This window comes from Nerophis lumbriciformis, linkage group LG03 (assembly GCF_033978685.3).
Source record: "Nerophis lumbriciformis linkage group LG03, RoL_Nlum_v2.1, whole genome shotgun sequence".
NCBI lineage: Eukaryota > Metazoa > Chordata > Actinopteri > Syngnathiformes > Syngnathidae > Nerophis > Nerophis lumbriciformis.
This window is the reverse complement of record NC_084550.2, coordinates 33,067,332-33,082,583: the sequence shown is the minus strand read 5'-3', so window position 1 is coordinate 33,082,583 and position 15,252 is coordinate 33,067,332. Positions and strand designations below refer to the sequence as shown.

General features: G+C 43.2%; 2 protein-coding genes across 2 annotated transcripts in view; one reads left to right on the top strand and one right to left on the bottom strand.

Moving 5' to 3' along the window:
• spdef (SAM pointed domain containing ets transcription factor) overlaps window positions 1–15,252 on the top strand; it is a 165,686-nt gene that overhangs the window by 58,429 nt on the left and 92,005 nt on the right. The gene's annotated exons all lie outside the window — the stretch shown is intronic.
• On the bottom strand, window positions 3,740–8,531 carry snrpc (small nuclear ribonucleoprotein polypeptide C). The gene is made up of 6 exons (XM_061928921.1): window positions 8,413–8,531; window positions 7,823–7,865; window positions 7,602–7,710; window positions 5,629–5,688; window positions 4,121–4,225; window positions 3,740–4,028 (listed from the first exon to the last, which is right to left on the bottom strand). Exons 1-6 carry the CDS (start codon window positions 8,418–8,420, stop codon window positions 3,910–3,912), a joined length of 444 nt encoding a protein of 147 aa, XP_061784905.1. The 5' UTR covers window positions 8,421–8,531; the 3' UTR covers window positions 3,740–3,909.

Here is a 15,252-nt window from a genome sequence, read left to right as displayed (position 1 = left end):
GTTTGACTCCCCTCATCTAAAATACTCCACCTCTAAAGTTTTTTTTTTATTTCTGTCCCCTCTTGAACCATATAAAGTTTGTACCAAAAATATTTACAAGTTCTAAATTATTTTTTGTAATTATTTACAAGTGCACATATTAGAATTTGTACCTATTTCCATTAAGTGTAATTACTAGTGGTGTAAAAATAGAAAATCAATTTCTGAATGAATCACGATTCTTATTTGCAATGATTCTTAATCAATTTAAAAGAATCAAAAATCTATTTATTTAATTTTAATTTTAAAATCTGTCCTATCCAGCCACTCAGGCAAATCACATTGTTGATTAATACTCCCATATTTACTGTACACATTTACTTTAGAAAAGACATGTTGGATACTTATTACTATTTGACTTTATTAAATAAACAACCAGTTTTCTTTTTAGTAAAATAAAAAAATATCAGAGCTGTTTATTTTATGGAGGAATGTATTTAACCACAAAACTGACACCCAGTGTTATTAAAAAATATTAATTTTGAATCGAGAATAGATTCACAGCCCTATTGATTACCTTTAATAAAACTATCATTACTAAATACATTTTACTTTTTATATGTATATTTTATCTATAAATCTCTTCATTATTGATCAGAGAGAACTGTATTTTTATTGTATAATTGTCTAAGTAATTTTATATATGAATATTGTGTTCACTACTTTTAATTGTCAACAAAGGGTGTTTGCACCTTTTTAAGCTCTTTCAGGAAAAAATAGCTTCCCATGGAATATTCATAAAGACTTTTTTTTCTTTCTCCAATCACATGGAATATTCATAAAGATATATATTTTTTAAATGACAAGAGTGGAGCATCTGTCATGAGCTCTGCGTGGAACCTACATTTCTCATTTTGAGACCGTTTACCCTGAAGTCATTTAACCTGGTATGTGACACTTAACTGTTAGCATGCTAACTTTAAAGTGATAACTTTTTTAGCTAATTTTACACTTCAAACAATAGCAAGCTGGTAAACTAACGGTTAACAAATGTCACATACCAAGTTATTAGACTTGTGTAAACGGTTGCAAAACTAGCTCAAAAAGTTAGCAAGCTAACATTAGCTTGTGTCATATATCAAGTTATGACTCTGTATGGCAGGGGAATTAAGATAACGTTTTAGCTATTTTTACACTTTAATGTTAGCATGCTAACATATAGCAGGTGTGCAATAGTTAGCATGTTTCATATACCAAGTTATAGGACTCAAAAGGTGTATGTCTGCAAAAATAGAGAAACTAGTGTAAAATTAGATGAAAAACTTGGCACGCTTAAGTTAGCTTGCCAGTGTGCTATCGTTTGCATGCTAACTTAAGCATGCCAAGTTTTTCATCTAATTTTACACGTTTCTCTATTTTTGCAGGCATAAACCTTTGAGTCATATAACTTGGTATATGAAACATGCTAACTATTGCACACATGCTAAATGTTAGCACGCTAACTAGGGGTGTAACGGTACGTGTATTTGTATTGAACCGTTTCGGTACGGGGGTTTCGATTCGGTTCGGAGGTGTACCGAACGAGTACACGTGCTAGCAATTACCGGGCTAGGACAATATGTAAAAGCCAGAGCTGGAAGACCCTCCTGCCTTGTTAAGATCTCCCGTTTGGGAACACTTTGGCCGCGCGATACAACAATGGAGGACGGAGGTTTGCCGACATTGTTCAGCAGCTGCTTCTGACAACACGTCAAACATGTGTTGCACCTTTCCTGCTTCCGGCTCCCAGACCGTAGTCGAGGAGCGCAGGGGAGACACTCCTCCAGGGCCGATGTATTCTCAGGGGCAACACCCTTCACGCTACCCGGCAGTGGGTCTCCACAGCTCCGGACTCCAGGGTAAATGAAGAGTCCGGCGATTAGTTGCAAATCGTGGCTTTATTGAGGTCTTACACACAGCCAATCCAACAAAACACTAGCCACTCACGCTACCGCTCCCTCACCTTGCTCGCCCACACACTCACCTCACTTTAAAGGGCCACACACACATACATACGCTACTCTCATAACACATGCTAACCCATTTGAAGCGTCACCACCGCATTCAAGCAGCCTCTCCTCGGCGAGTCAGGCAGGGCTAAAGCAATAACAAATGTTTTTATAGCAGCAGACATAAGTCCACATTGCATTAAAAAACAGATTTTGAGCCACTTCTATGGTGGAAGAACAATGAGTCCATATATCCTCTTACTGCCAAGTTAACCAGGCTGGGGGGGGAAAGAAAAGTTAATCTGAGGCTGAGTTGACTTGAAACTTTTTATATGTAGAAGAACAGTTGTGTCATTTTATTTAATCTGAGCAACATCTTGAGGCAGTTTAATGTCGATTAACTTAAACAAGTTGAAAAACTAATTGGGGTGTTACCATATAGTGGCCAATTGTAAGGAATATGTACTGTACTGTGCAATCTACTAATACAAGTCTCAATCAATCAAAAAAAGCACTTTGTGTAGAAAGGTTTTGTTAAGAAATCATTCTGAGCCTTATCTTATTTAGTTTTTATTTGATATATGTTGACCACATTAACCCTGGCAATGGATCCTGTGTGTATATGTATGTTATGCCATTGTTTACAAATTTGGTAAATAACCAAAAAAATCTATATTTTGTTTTCTTACTGTACCGAAAATGAACCGAACCGTGACCTCTAAACCGAGGTACGTACCGAACCAACATTTTTGTGTACGTTACACTCCTAACGCTAACATTAAAGTGATAACTTGCTTTAGCTATTTTTACACTTTATCTAATTCCCCAGCCACACACCTTAGTCATAATTTGGTATGTGACACAAGCTAATGTTAGCTTGCTAACATGCTAACTTTTTGGAATAGTTTTGCAACCGTTTACACAAGTCATAATTTGGTATGTGACATTTGTTAACCATTAGCATGCAAACAATAGCACGCTAGCAAGCTAACTTAAGTATGCTAAGTTTTTCATCTAATTTTACACGTGTTCCTCTATTTTTGCAGGCATACACCTTTGTATATGAAACATGCTATCTGTTATCATGCTAACTATTGCACACATGTTAAATGTTAGCACGCTAACATTAAAGTGATAACTTTTTTTTAGCTATCTTTACACTTTTTTCTCTAATTCCCCAGCCATACACCTTAGTCATATAACTTGGTATGTGACACAAGCTAACTGTTAGCATGCTAATGTTAGCTTGCTAACATGCTAAAAATCATCATGCTAACTTTTTGAGCTAGTTATGCAAACGTTTACATCAGTCAAAAGACTTGGTACGTGACATTTGTTAACTGTTAGCATACAAACGATAGCATGCTGACAAGCTAACTTAAGCATTAGCATCATCTAATTGTACAATCTTTGCTCTATTCACACAGTCATACACCTTTGAGTCATACGACTTTGTGCTAACTGTTATCATGCTAATGTTTGCACACATGCTAAAATGTTAACATTTTAATGTAAGCTAGCTGTTTAGCTCATTTTGTACAGTTACACCTAAAACTCTCGGATACGGACACTCGGCACCATCTTCAAAGTACGGCGGCTTCAGACAACCACCGATTAGAGGTCCAGGGCACAGATAGCAGGCCCCTCAAAATGTTCTAGTTATACCGTAATAGGCAGCATTAAGTTGTGCGGTCTTGATCACTGATCTCAGGCATTGTGACTCTCTGGCGCCATCTGGTGGTACTTCTTATAATACTACACAAAGACTTAGCTGTAAAGGATTGCTTTATTTCTCAAAGCAATGTCATGTTAAAAAAACTAAAGAGTAAAAACACGGTCAGAAAACAAAGTCAAATATGTGGTGTCTGCAGAATGAGAGTAACTACACGTGTTGGTCACACTTCATTCTGCAGCACCCTCTTGTGGCAACAACATGTCAGCCTTATCTGTCTGGTCTCATCATGCCCGGCCTGACTGGCATCATCATGGGCCGGGGGTGACGCATCATGTGAGGCGGTCCTGGCATCATCTGCATGGGCCCTCCCATTGGCGGACGCATTCCTGTTGAACACCACAAGGGCGGACAATGACGTCCACGCCGTCGCGCATCGTGTTGTACGCAGCTTCTCTCGCGGGAGGAGAACTAAACTTACCGGGGCCGCCTGGCATCATTCCGTGAGGCGGGGGTCCCATCATGGGCATCATAGGAGGGCCGGTCATGGGCGGAGTTGGCAGCATGCCTGGGCGTGGAGGACCACCTGTGTGGAGGACATTGGTGGCTACATTTACACCCACATTTCAACCAATCTACACATGCTGCACAGAGAAATGTTTTTTTTTCCAAGTATTCTCTGCTATAATTCCAACAGACATGTACACTTTAAAAAGGTCCTTTATAATCCCGGACTATAAGCCACTACTTCTTTCCTTATGAAATGGTGAAGCTAGTTCAAGGATTTTTCTTTGCATAATACAGTTTAAATCAACAAAACAGCGGTATCTTAGGATACATGAAACATATGTTTATTATTGCAGTTTAGTCCTTAAATAAAATAGTGAACATACTAGACAACTTGTCTTTTAATAGTAAGTAAACAAACAAAGACTCCTAATTAGTCTGCTGACATATGCAGTAACATATTGTGTCATTTATACACCTATTTTGTACACATTATGAGGGACAAACTGTAAAAATTAATTATTACTTGTTCATTTACTGTTAAAATCTGCTTATTTCTGTTTTAACATGTTCTATCTACATTTCTGTTCAAATGTAATAATCACTTATTCTTCTCTTCTTTGATACTTTAGTTTTGGATGATACCACACATTTAGGTATCGATCTGATACCAAGTAGTTACAGGATCACACATTGGTCATATTCAAAGTCCTCATGTATCCAGGGATGTATTTCCTGACTTTATAAACATAATATGAATTTTTTTAAAAGGAAAAAAGATTTTGTGACGATAAATATCGATGTAATCATAGTAGTATCGACTAGATACGCTTTTGTACTTGGTATCATTGCAGTGGATGTCAGGTGTAGATCCATCCATGGCATTTGTTAACATTGTGACGCCGGTGAGCTATTGTATCCTCCTACGGTGTGTAGTGAAGCATGTTTAGCTATTCCTCATCCTGCATTGATAATGTACTTGTAAGAAACTTACTTTATTTGTCGCCATGGAGACCAGGATTAGTGATTTAGAAGTAGCTAAAACACTGCAGACTGCAGATAGATGTTAGCTGCTAGCTAGCTAGCCATGTTTTAAAGCACCTCTTCCTGAGGGTGTTTCAGTGTTATAACTTCACCTTTATCTTTATTTTTTTACACCAAAACGCGTCCGTTCTCCCTTTTCTGTCTACACACTGTGTCTGCTTGTAAGTACTCTGTGTGTGCGCTGCTGAACATGCTCCTCTGCTCGTAAAACAAGCAATGTCTCGACGTGACAATGCGCCGTCATGCCCGGGAACCGGTACTTTTCAAACCGAGTATAGTACCGTTTTTGATTGCAATAGTACCGTGATACTATACTAGTACCGGTATACCGTACAACCCTAATACATACATACAGTACATCCAATAGATGCCTCTCTTGCTGCGTTTTACTAACAGCAGCAGAAAATAGTGCAGTACAGTCCAATAAAAAAGACCTACCTGGTGGGGGGGCACCAACAAATGGCGTGGGGGGGATTTTTCCCTGTTGAAAAGCAGCCGCTGTTGAGAACAAAAAAAAAAGTCATTATCACACATGAAATACTACAAAATAGGGGTGTAACGATTAATTGATATCGATTTATATTCCTTAGATTCAACTCCATGGATCTGTGCTTGTCAAGTTTGCCTTCTGGACAATAGGTATCGATTGAATATCATTTTGAAAGGGAATCGATCGGAAAGGTGTTTTATTATTTATGCTACGGCGCCATCCTTTGGACGAGTTGGCTCAGTGCATGTGCTGAAGAATCATTAGACTTCCTCTGTAAACCAACATGGCTTTCTGCATTTCTGCTTGTCCGACGTTATCACGGTATTTATTTATCATGTTTTCCTTCTGTTCACTACTTTTGTTTTACCTCTCTTTTTGAAATGGAGCCGTTTTGTGCTTTTTATGCTGCAATTACGTACGGGTTGCGGCATGTCTTCATGTTACGACATGAGTTGATTTACGTGGACCCCGACTTAAACAAGTTGAAAAACGTAATCGGGTGTTACCATTTAGTGGTCTATTGTACAGAATATGTACTGTACTGTGCAACCTACTAATATAAGTTTCAATCAATCAATGTGTTTGAGACTAGCAGTTAGCACTTGGAGTAGCTGTAACGTGAATAAAATATCTCATTAAGACAACAACTGGATCCCTTCTTTTATCATTACATCGAACCATGACACTCTAGACCAGTGTTTTTCAACCACTTTGATACAGTCTGGTGTGCCGTGGGAGATTATCTAGTTTCACCTATTTGGGTTAAAAATATTTTTTGCAAAACAGTAATTATAGTCTGCAAATGATGTGTTGTTGTTGAGTGTCGGTGCTGTCTAGAGCTCGGCAGAGTAACCGTGTAATACTCTTCCATATCAGTAGGTGACAGCAGGTAGCTAATTGCTTCGTAGATGTCGGAAACAGTGGGAGGCAGTGTGCAGGTAAAAAGGTGTCTAATGCTTAAACCAAAAATAAACAAATGGTGAGTGCCCTTAAGAAAAAGCAATGAAAGTTAGGGAAGGCTATGCAGAACTAAACTAAAACTGAACTGGCTACAAAGTAAACAAAAACAGAATGCTGGACGACAGCAAAGACTTACTGTGGAGCAAAGACGGCGTCCACAGTGTACATCTGAACATGACATGACAATCAACAATGTCCCAACTAAGAAGGATAAAAACAACTGAAATATTCTTGATTGCTAAAACAAAGTAGATGTAAGGAAATATCGCTCAAAGGAAGACAGGAAACTGCTACAGGAAAAAAATAAGAGCGCAAGACCATTACTAAAACACTACACACAGGAAAAAACTCCAAATAAGTCACGACATGATGTGACAGGTGGTGAAAGTACACCTACCGGTACTTTGCTATAGAGCTATATTGATGCATGCTTGGTTATGGTTTAAAGTCATATCCAATAATTGCGACAACAACTTTATACTGTCAACCGAGTTTCATTTAGTGATTTCTGCTGGTGGTGTACCTCCGGATTTTTTCAACGCAAAAAATGTGCCTTGGCTCAAAAAAGGTTGAAAAACACTGCTGTAGACCATACTTTTGTTTTTGCTAGTCTCGTTTTAAAGCAACAAACCCAACAGTACGTAACGCCACGTCTGTACATGATGAATGTGGGAGACAGCAGCAAGATAATCACTTCATACCAAGACTATTAAATATAGTTCAAGTATATCTGACACCAAATACATGCCCAACCCGAATTTTGGAAGATGCGTTTTTATGCGCTACAAACCGAATGACTACCGGCATAAACCACCCGTTTCGATCTGAATTCAGTTTTGATCCAGACGTGTGTAATCGGGTCAAAATATTGCAAATGGCGTGTTTACATGAAGGATCAAATGGTTAAAACTAATCTCTCTACACGGTAAACTACAGTGCAACTATTTAAAAAAATACTTACTTGTTTTGTCGATCAGACTCTGGGCCTGCTCCTCCATCCATTTCTGGTAGTAATCTTTCACATTTTCTTTGTGTTTTCTGCCACTGCAGTGGGTCTTCCTCACCGAAGGCTAAATAGTCAAGTGCAAGAACAAGGAGAGAAGTTATATATGTTGTTTAACTGAAGGATATTACAAGAAACGTGAGGAGCCAGGGTCATTTGGACTGCTGCAGAGAGCTTACCGAGTCATGTGTAAGGTAGGTGTCACAGTAGTCGCAGTAAAACCTGTGGATGGAGCACAAAAAGACTAATGATAAACAAGTGGTTGAAAAACACTGCTCTAGTAGACCTTCCTTCCATGATTCCTTCAATGATATGATGTGCACAAGCAATGATATTAGAAATCCATGATGCAAAAATAATAAAAGTGTGAAATTGCATAAATAATCTCACTAGGAGTATTTAGTGAGCTCGCAATGACCGTTTAACGAATAGTGGCTATTTTGTAACGAATTCATACATTATGTAATATTTCTGACACATAAATCTGTATGAATATTAACTGCGCATACGTTGATAAAACATTGCAAGAATGTAAATAGCACGAAGTGAAAATATTCTAATCTAGAAAGTTCCCCTCGCAGCGACTTGGCTCCAGCAAATAGACGTAGCCGGAACTAAGATACCGACGCTTCAAAACAAAACAGGTCCATTATTTTCATCATTTTCTCAACTCACGAGAGAATAAAAATAGATAAACGTTTTTTCAATTGACTTCCATTCATGGCTTTACATATTTAACGCGACTAACAACGAATGATTCATTACTTACTTCGGCATGTTTGGAGAATGAGAGTCGGTCAATGGCCGACTCGCGTGTTCCTGATAAATGTTTCCACCAGAAATGTGTCCGAGTCACAATTAGTTCCGGGTGGAAGCCGAGCAACAACGTCATTGTGTTCCGACTAAAATTTAACGTTTTATATATATATGTATATATATGTATATATATGTGTATATATATATATATATATATATATATATGTATATATATATATATCTCCTCTCTGAGCTGCCACCTTAACGTGGTAGAGGAGTTTGCGTGTCCCAATGATCCTAGGAGCTATGTTGTCCGGGGGCTTTATGCCCCCTGGTAGGGTCTCCCAAGGCAAACTGGTCCTAGGTGAGGGATCAGACAAAGAGCAGCTCGAAGATCTCTATGAGGAACACTGACAAGGAACCCAGATTTCCCTCGCCCGGACGCGGGTCACCGGGGCCCCCCTCTGGAGCCAGGCCCGGAGGTGGGGCACGATGGCGAACGCCTGGTGGCCGGGCCTGCCCCCATGGGGCCCGGCCGGGCACAGCCCGAAGAGGCAACGTGGGTCCCCCCTCCAATGGGCTCACCACCCATAGCAGGGGTCATAGAGGTCGGGTGCGATGTGAGCTGGGCGGCAGCCGAAGGCAGGGCACTTGGCGGTCCGATCCTCGGCTACAGAAGCTAGCTCTTGGGACGTGGAACGTCACCTCGCTGGGGGGGAAGGAGCCTGAGCTAGTGCGCGAGGTGGGGAAGTTCCGGCTAGATATAGTCGGACTCACTTCGACGCACAGCAAGGGCTCTGGAACCAGTTCTCTCGAGAGGGGCTGGACTCTCTTCCACTCTGGCATTGCCGGCAGTGAGAGGCGACGGGCTGGGGTGGCAATTCTTGTTTCCCCCGGCTCAGAGCCTGCACATTGGAGTTCAACCCGGTGGACGAGAGGGTAGCTTCCCTCCGCCTTCGGGTGGGGGAACGGGTCCTGACTGTGGTTTGCGCTTATGCGCCAAACCGCAGCTCAGAGTACCCACCCTTTTTGGATTCACTCGAGGGAGTACTTGAGAGTGCGCCCCCGGGTGATTCCCTCGTTCTACTGGGAGACTTCAATGCTCATGTTGGCAGCGACAGTGAAACCTGGAGAGGCGTGCTTGGGAAGAATGGCCGCCCGGATCTGAATCCGAGTGGTGTTTTGTTATTGGACTTTTGTGCTCGTCACAGATTGTCAATAACAAACACCATGTTCAAACATAAGGGTGTCCATATGTGCACTTGGCACCAGGACACCCTAGGCCGCAGTTCCATGATCGACTTTGTAGTTGTGTCATCGGATTTGCGGCCTCATGTTTTGGACACTCGGCTGAAGAGAGGGGCGGAGCTTTCTACCGATCACCACCTGGTGGTGAGTTGGCTGCGATGGTGGGGGAGGATGCCGGACAGACCTGGCAGGCCCAAACGCATTGTGAGGGTTTGCTGGGAACGTCTGGCAGAGTCTCCTGTCAGAGAGAGTTTCAATTCCCACCTCCGGAAGAACTTTGAACATGTCACGAGGGAGGTGCTGGACATTGAGTCCGAATGGACCATGTTCCGCGCCTCTATTGTCGAGGCGGCTGATTGGAGCTGTGGCCGCAAGGTAGTTGGTGCTTGTCGTGGCGGTAATCCTAGAACCCGTTGGTGGACACCGGCGGTGAGGGATGCCGTCAAGCTGAAGAAGGAGTCCTATCGGGTTCTTTTGGCTCATAGGACTCCTGAGGCAGCGGACAAGTACCGACAGGCCAAGCGGTGTGCGGCTTCAGCGGTCGCAGAGGCAAAAACTCGGACATGGGAGGAGTTCGGTGAGGCCATGGAAAACGACATCCGGACGGCTTCGAAGCAATTCTGGTCCACCATCCGCCGCCTCAGGAAGGGGAAGCAGTGCACTATCAACACCGTGTATGGTGAGGATGGTGTTCTGCTGACCTCGACTGCGGATGTTGTGGATCGGTGGAGGGAATACTTAGAAGACCTCCTCAATCCCACCAACACGTCTTCCTATGAGGAAGCAGTGCCTGGGGAGTCTGTGGTGGGCTCTCCTATTTCTGGGGCTGAGGTTGCTGAGGTAGTTAAAAAGCTCCTCGGTGGCAAGGCCCCGGGGGTAGATGAGAGCCGCCCGGAGTTCCTTAAGGCTCTGGATGCTGTGGGGCTGTCTTGGTTGACAAGACTCTGCAGTATCGCGTGGACATCGGGGGCGGTACCTCTGGATTGGCAGACCGGGGTGGTGGTTCCTCTCTTTAAGAAGGGGAACCGGAGGGTGTGTTCTAACTATCGTGGGATCACACTCCTCAGCCTTCCCGGTAAGGTCTATTCAGGTGTACTGGAGAGGAGGCTACGCCGGATAGTCGAACCTCGGATTCAGGAGGAACAGTGTGGTTTTCGTCCTGGTCGTGGAACTGTGGACCAGCTCTATACTCTCGGCAGGGTCCTTGAGGGTGCATGGGAGTTTGCCCAACCAGTCTACATGTGTTTTGTGGACTTGGAGAAGGCATTCGACCGTGTCCCTCGGGAAGTCCTGTGGGGAGTGCTCAGAGAGTACGGGGTATCGGACTGTCTGATTGTGGCAGTCCGCTCCCTGTATGATCAGTGCCAGAGCTTGGTCCGCATTGCCGGTAGTAAGTCGGACACGTTTCCAGTGAGGGTTGGACTCCGCCAAGGCTGCCCTTTGTCACCGATTCTGTTCATAACTTTTATGGACAGAATTTCTAGGCGCAGTCAAGGCGTTGAGGGGATCTGGTTTGGTGGCTGCAGGATTAGGTCTCTGCTTTTTGCAGATGATGTGGTCCTGATGGCTTCATCTGGCCAGGATCTTCAGCTCTCACTGGATCGGTTCGCAGCTGAGTGTGAAGCGACTGGGATGAGAATCAGCACCTCCAAGTCCGAGTCCATGGTTCTTGCCCGGAAAAGGGTGGAGTGCCATCTCCGGGTTGGGGAGGAGATCTTGCCCCAAGTGGAGGAGTTCAAGTACCTCGGAGTCTTGTTCACGAGTGGGGGAAGAGTGGATCGTGAGATCGACAGGCGGATCGGTGCGGCGTCTTCAGTAATGCGGACGCTGTATCGATCCGTTGTGGTAAAGAAGGAGCTGAGCCGGAAGGCAAAGCTCTCAATTTACCGGTCGATCTACGTTCCCATCCTCACCTATGGTCATGAGCTTTGGGTTATGACCGAAAGGACAAGATCACGGGTACAAGCGGCCGAAATGAGTTTCCTCCGCCGGGTGGCGGGGCTCTCCCTTAGAGATAGGGTGAGAAGCTCTGCCATCCGGGAGGAGCTCAAAGTAAAGCCGCTGCTCCTCCACATCGAGAGGAGCCAGATGAGGTGGTTCGGGCATCTGGTCAGGATGCCACCCGAACGCCTCCCTAGGGAGGTGTTTAGGGCACGTCCCACCGGTAGGAGGCCGCGGGGAAGACCCAGGACACGTTGGGAAGACTATGTCTCCCGGCTGGCCTGGGAACGCCTCGGGGTCCCACAGGAAGAGCTGGACGAAGTGGCTGGGGAGAGGGAAGTCTGGGCTTCCCTGCTTAAGCTGCTGCCCCCGCGACCCGACCTCGGATAAGCGGAGGAAGATGGATGGATGGATGGATGGATGGATATATATATATGTATACATGTATATATATGTATATATATATATATATATATATATATATATATATATATACACACACATATATATATATATATATATGTGTGTATATATATATATATATATACACATATATATATATATATATATATATATATATATATACACATATATATATATATATATATATATGTGTATATATATATATATATATATATATATATATATATATATATATATATATATATACACACATATATATATATATATGTGTATATATATATATACACATATATATATAAATATATATATATATATATATATGTATATATATATATATACAGTATATATATATATATATATATATATATATATATATATATACACACATACATCCTTCCATCCATCTTCTTCCGCTTATCCGAGGTCGGGTCGCAGGGGCAGCAGCCTAAGCAGGGAAGCAAAGACTTCCCTCTCCCTAGCCACTTCGTCCAGCTCTTCCCGGGGGATCCTGAGGCGTTCCCAGGCCAGCCGGGAGACATAGTCTTCCCAACGTGTCCTGGGTCTTCCCCGTGGCCTCCTACCGGTCGGACGTGCCCTAAACACCTCCCTAGGGAGGCGATCGGGTGGCATCCTGACCAGATGCCCGAACCACCTCATCTGGCTCCTCTCCATGTGGAGGAGCAGCGGCTTTACTCTGAGCTCCTCCCGGATGACAGAGCTTCTCACCCTATCTCTAAGGGAGAGCCCCGCCACCCGGCGGAGGAAACTCATTTCGGCCGCTTGTACCCGTGATCTTGTCCTTTCGGTCATAACCCAAAGCTCATGACCATAGGTGAGGATGGGAACGTAGATCGACCGGTAAATTGAGAGCTTTGCCTTCCGGCTCAGCTCCTTCTTCACCACAATGGATCGATACAGCGTCCGCATTACTGAAGACGCCGCACCGATCCCCCTGTCGATCTCACCATCCACTCTTCCCTCACTCGTGAACAAGACTCCGAGGTACTTGAACTCCTCCACTTGGGGCAGGGTCTCCTCCCCAACCCGGAGATGGCACTCCACCCTTTTCTGGGCGAGAATCATGGACTCGGACTTGGAGGTGCTGATTCTCATCCCAGTCGCTTCACACTCAGCTGTGAACCGATCCAGTGAGAGCTGAAGATCCTGGCCAGATGAAGCCATCAGGACCACATCATCTGCAAAAAGCAGAGACCTAATCCTGCAGCCACCAAACCAGATACCCTCAATGCCTTGACTGCGCCTAGAAATTTTGTCCATAAAAGTTATGAACAAAATGGGTGACAAAGGGCAGCCTTGGCGGAGTCCAACCCTCACTGGAAACGTGTCCGACTTACTGCCGGCCATGCGGACCAAGCTCTGACACTGATCATACAGGGAGCGGACCGCCACAATCAGACAGTCCGATACCCCATACTCTCTGAGCACTCCCCACAGGACACGGTCGAATGCCTTCTCCAAGTCCACAAAGCACATGTAGACTGGTTGGGCAAACTCCCATGCACCCTCAAGGACCCTGCCGAGAGTATAGAGCTGGTCCACAGTTCCACGACCAGGACGAAAACCACACTGTTCCTCTTGAATCCGAGGTTCGACTATCCGACGTAGCCTCCTCTCCAGTGCACCTGAATAGACCTTACCGGGAAGGCTGAGGAGTGTGATCCCACGACAGTTGGAACACACCCTCCGGTTCCCCTTCTTAAAGAGAGGAACCACCACCCCGGTCTGCCCTGGTTATTATGACAATGACAATAAAAGGAATTGATTGATTGATTGATTGAGCAGTAACTAGGATGGTGGAAGTGGGAATCGAACCTGGAACCCTCAAGTTGCTGGCACAGCTAGAGTATTAAATATTAATAAATAATAATAATGAAAAATAGGGCAGCACGGTGCAACAGGGGTTAGTGCATGTGCCTCACAATACGAAGGTCCTGAGTAGTCCTGGGTTCGATCCTGCGCTCGGAATCGAATCTTTCTGTGTGGAGTTTGCATGTTCTCCCCGTGACTGCTTGGGTTCCCTCCGGGTACTCCGGCTTCCTCCCACCTCCAAAGACATGCACCTGGGGATAGGCCCCTCCCACCTCCAAAGACATGCACCTGGGGATAGGTTGATTGGCAACACTAAATGGTCCCTAGTGTGTGAATGTGAGTGTGAATGTTGTCTGTCTATCTGTGTTGGCCCTGTGGCGACTTGTCCAGGGTGTACCCCGCCTTCCGCCCGAATGCAGCTGAGATAGGCTCCAGTACCCCCCGCGACCCCGAACGGGACAAGCGGTGGAAAATGGATGGATGGATGGATATACAGTATATGATATATACTGATATATTATATGTTTATATCATATATACAATATATAACAATTACCATGTTACAGTATATGTAACAGCTGCAGCATAAAAAAGAGAGTAAATCCAGCAGAAAATAGACATTAGAAACAAAGAGAAGTAGCTAACATAGAAGGTAAATATTAAAAAATAATAAAAATTAAAAATATTTAAAAAAAGACAAAAGACAAAAAGGGATACCTAAATCATAGGGCTGTGAAGCTTTGGGTGTCCCACGATTCGATTCAAAATCGATTCTTGGGGTCACGATTCAATTCAAAATCGATTTTTGTTTTCAATTCAACACGATTCTCGATTCAAAAATTATTTTTTTCCCGATTCAAAAGGATTCTCTCTTCATTCAATACATAGGATTTCAGCAGGATCTACCCCAGTCTGCTGACATGCAAGCAGAGTAGTAGATTTTTGTAAAAAGCTTTTATAATTGTAAAGGACAATGTTTTATCAACTGATTGCAATAATGGAAATTTGTTTTAACTATTAAATGAACCAAAAATATGACTTATTTTATCTTTGTGAAAATATTGGACACAGTGTGTTGTCAAGCTTATGAGATGCAATGCAAGTGTAAGCCACTGTGACACTATTGCTCTTTTTTTTTTTTTTTTTTATAAATCTCTAATGATAATGTCAATGAGGGATTTTTAATCACTGCTATGTTGAAATTGTAGCTAATGTTGATACTGTTGTTGATAATATTCATTTTTGTTTCACTACTTTTGGATTGTTCTGTGTCGTGTTTGTGTCTCCTCTCAATTGCTCTGTTTATTGCAGTTCTGAGGTTTGGTTTTGGAATTGGATTGCATTGTTATGGTATTGCTGTGTATTGTTTTGTTGGATGGATTAATTAAAAAAATAAAATTTAGATTTAAAA

Excerpts from the sequence above, each read along its gene's own strand:
- snrpc (XM_061928921.1), bottom strand. Across the intron at positions 7,711-7,822 it reads CCTACCTTACACATGACTCG|CCTTCGGTGAGGAAGACCCA; the intron begins GTAAGCTCTCTG and ends TTGACTATTTAG. Across the intron at positions 4,226-5,628 it reads TGTTGGTGCCCCCCCACCAG|GTGGTCCTCCACGCCCAGGC; the intron begins GTAGGTCTTTTT and ends TCCTCCACACAG.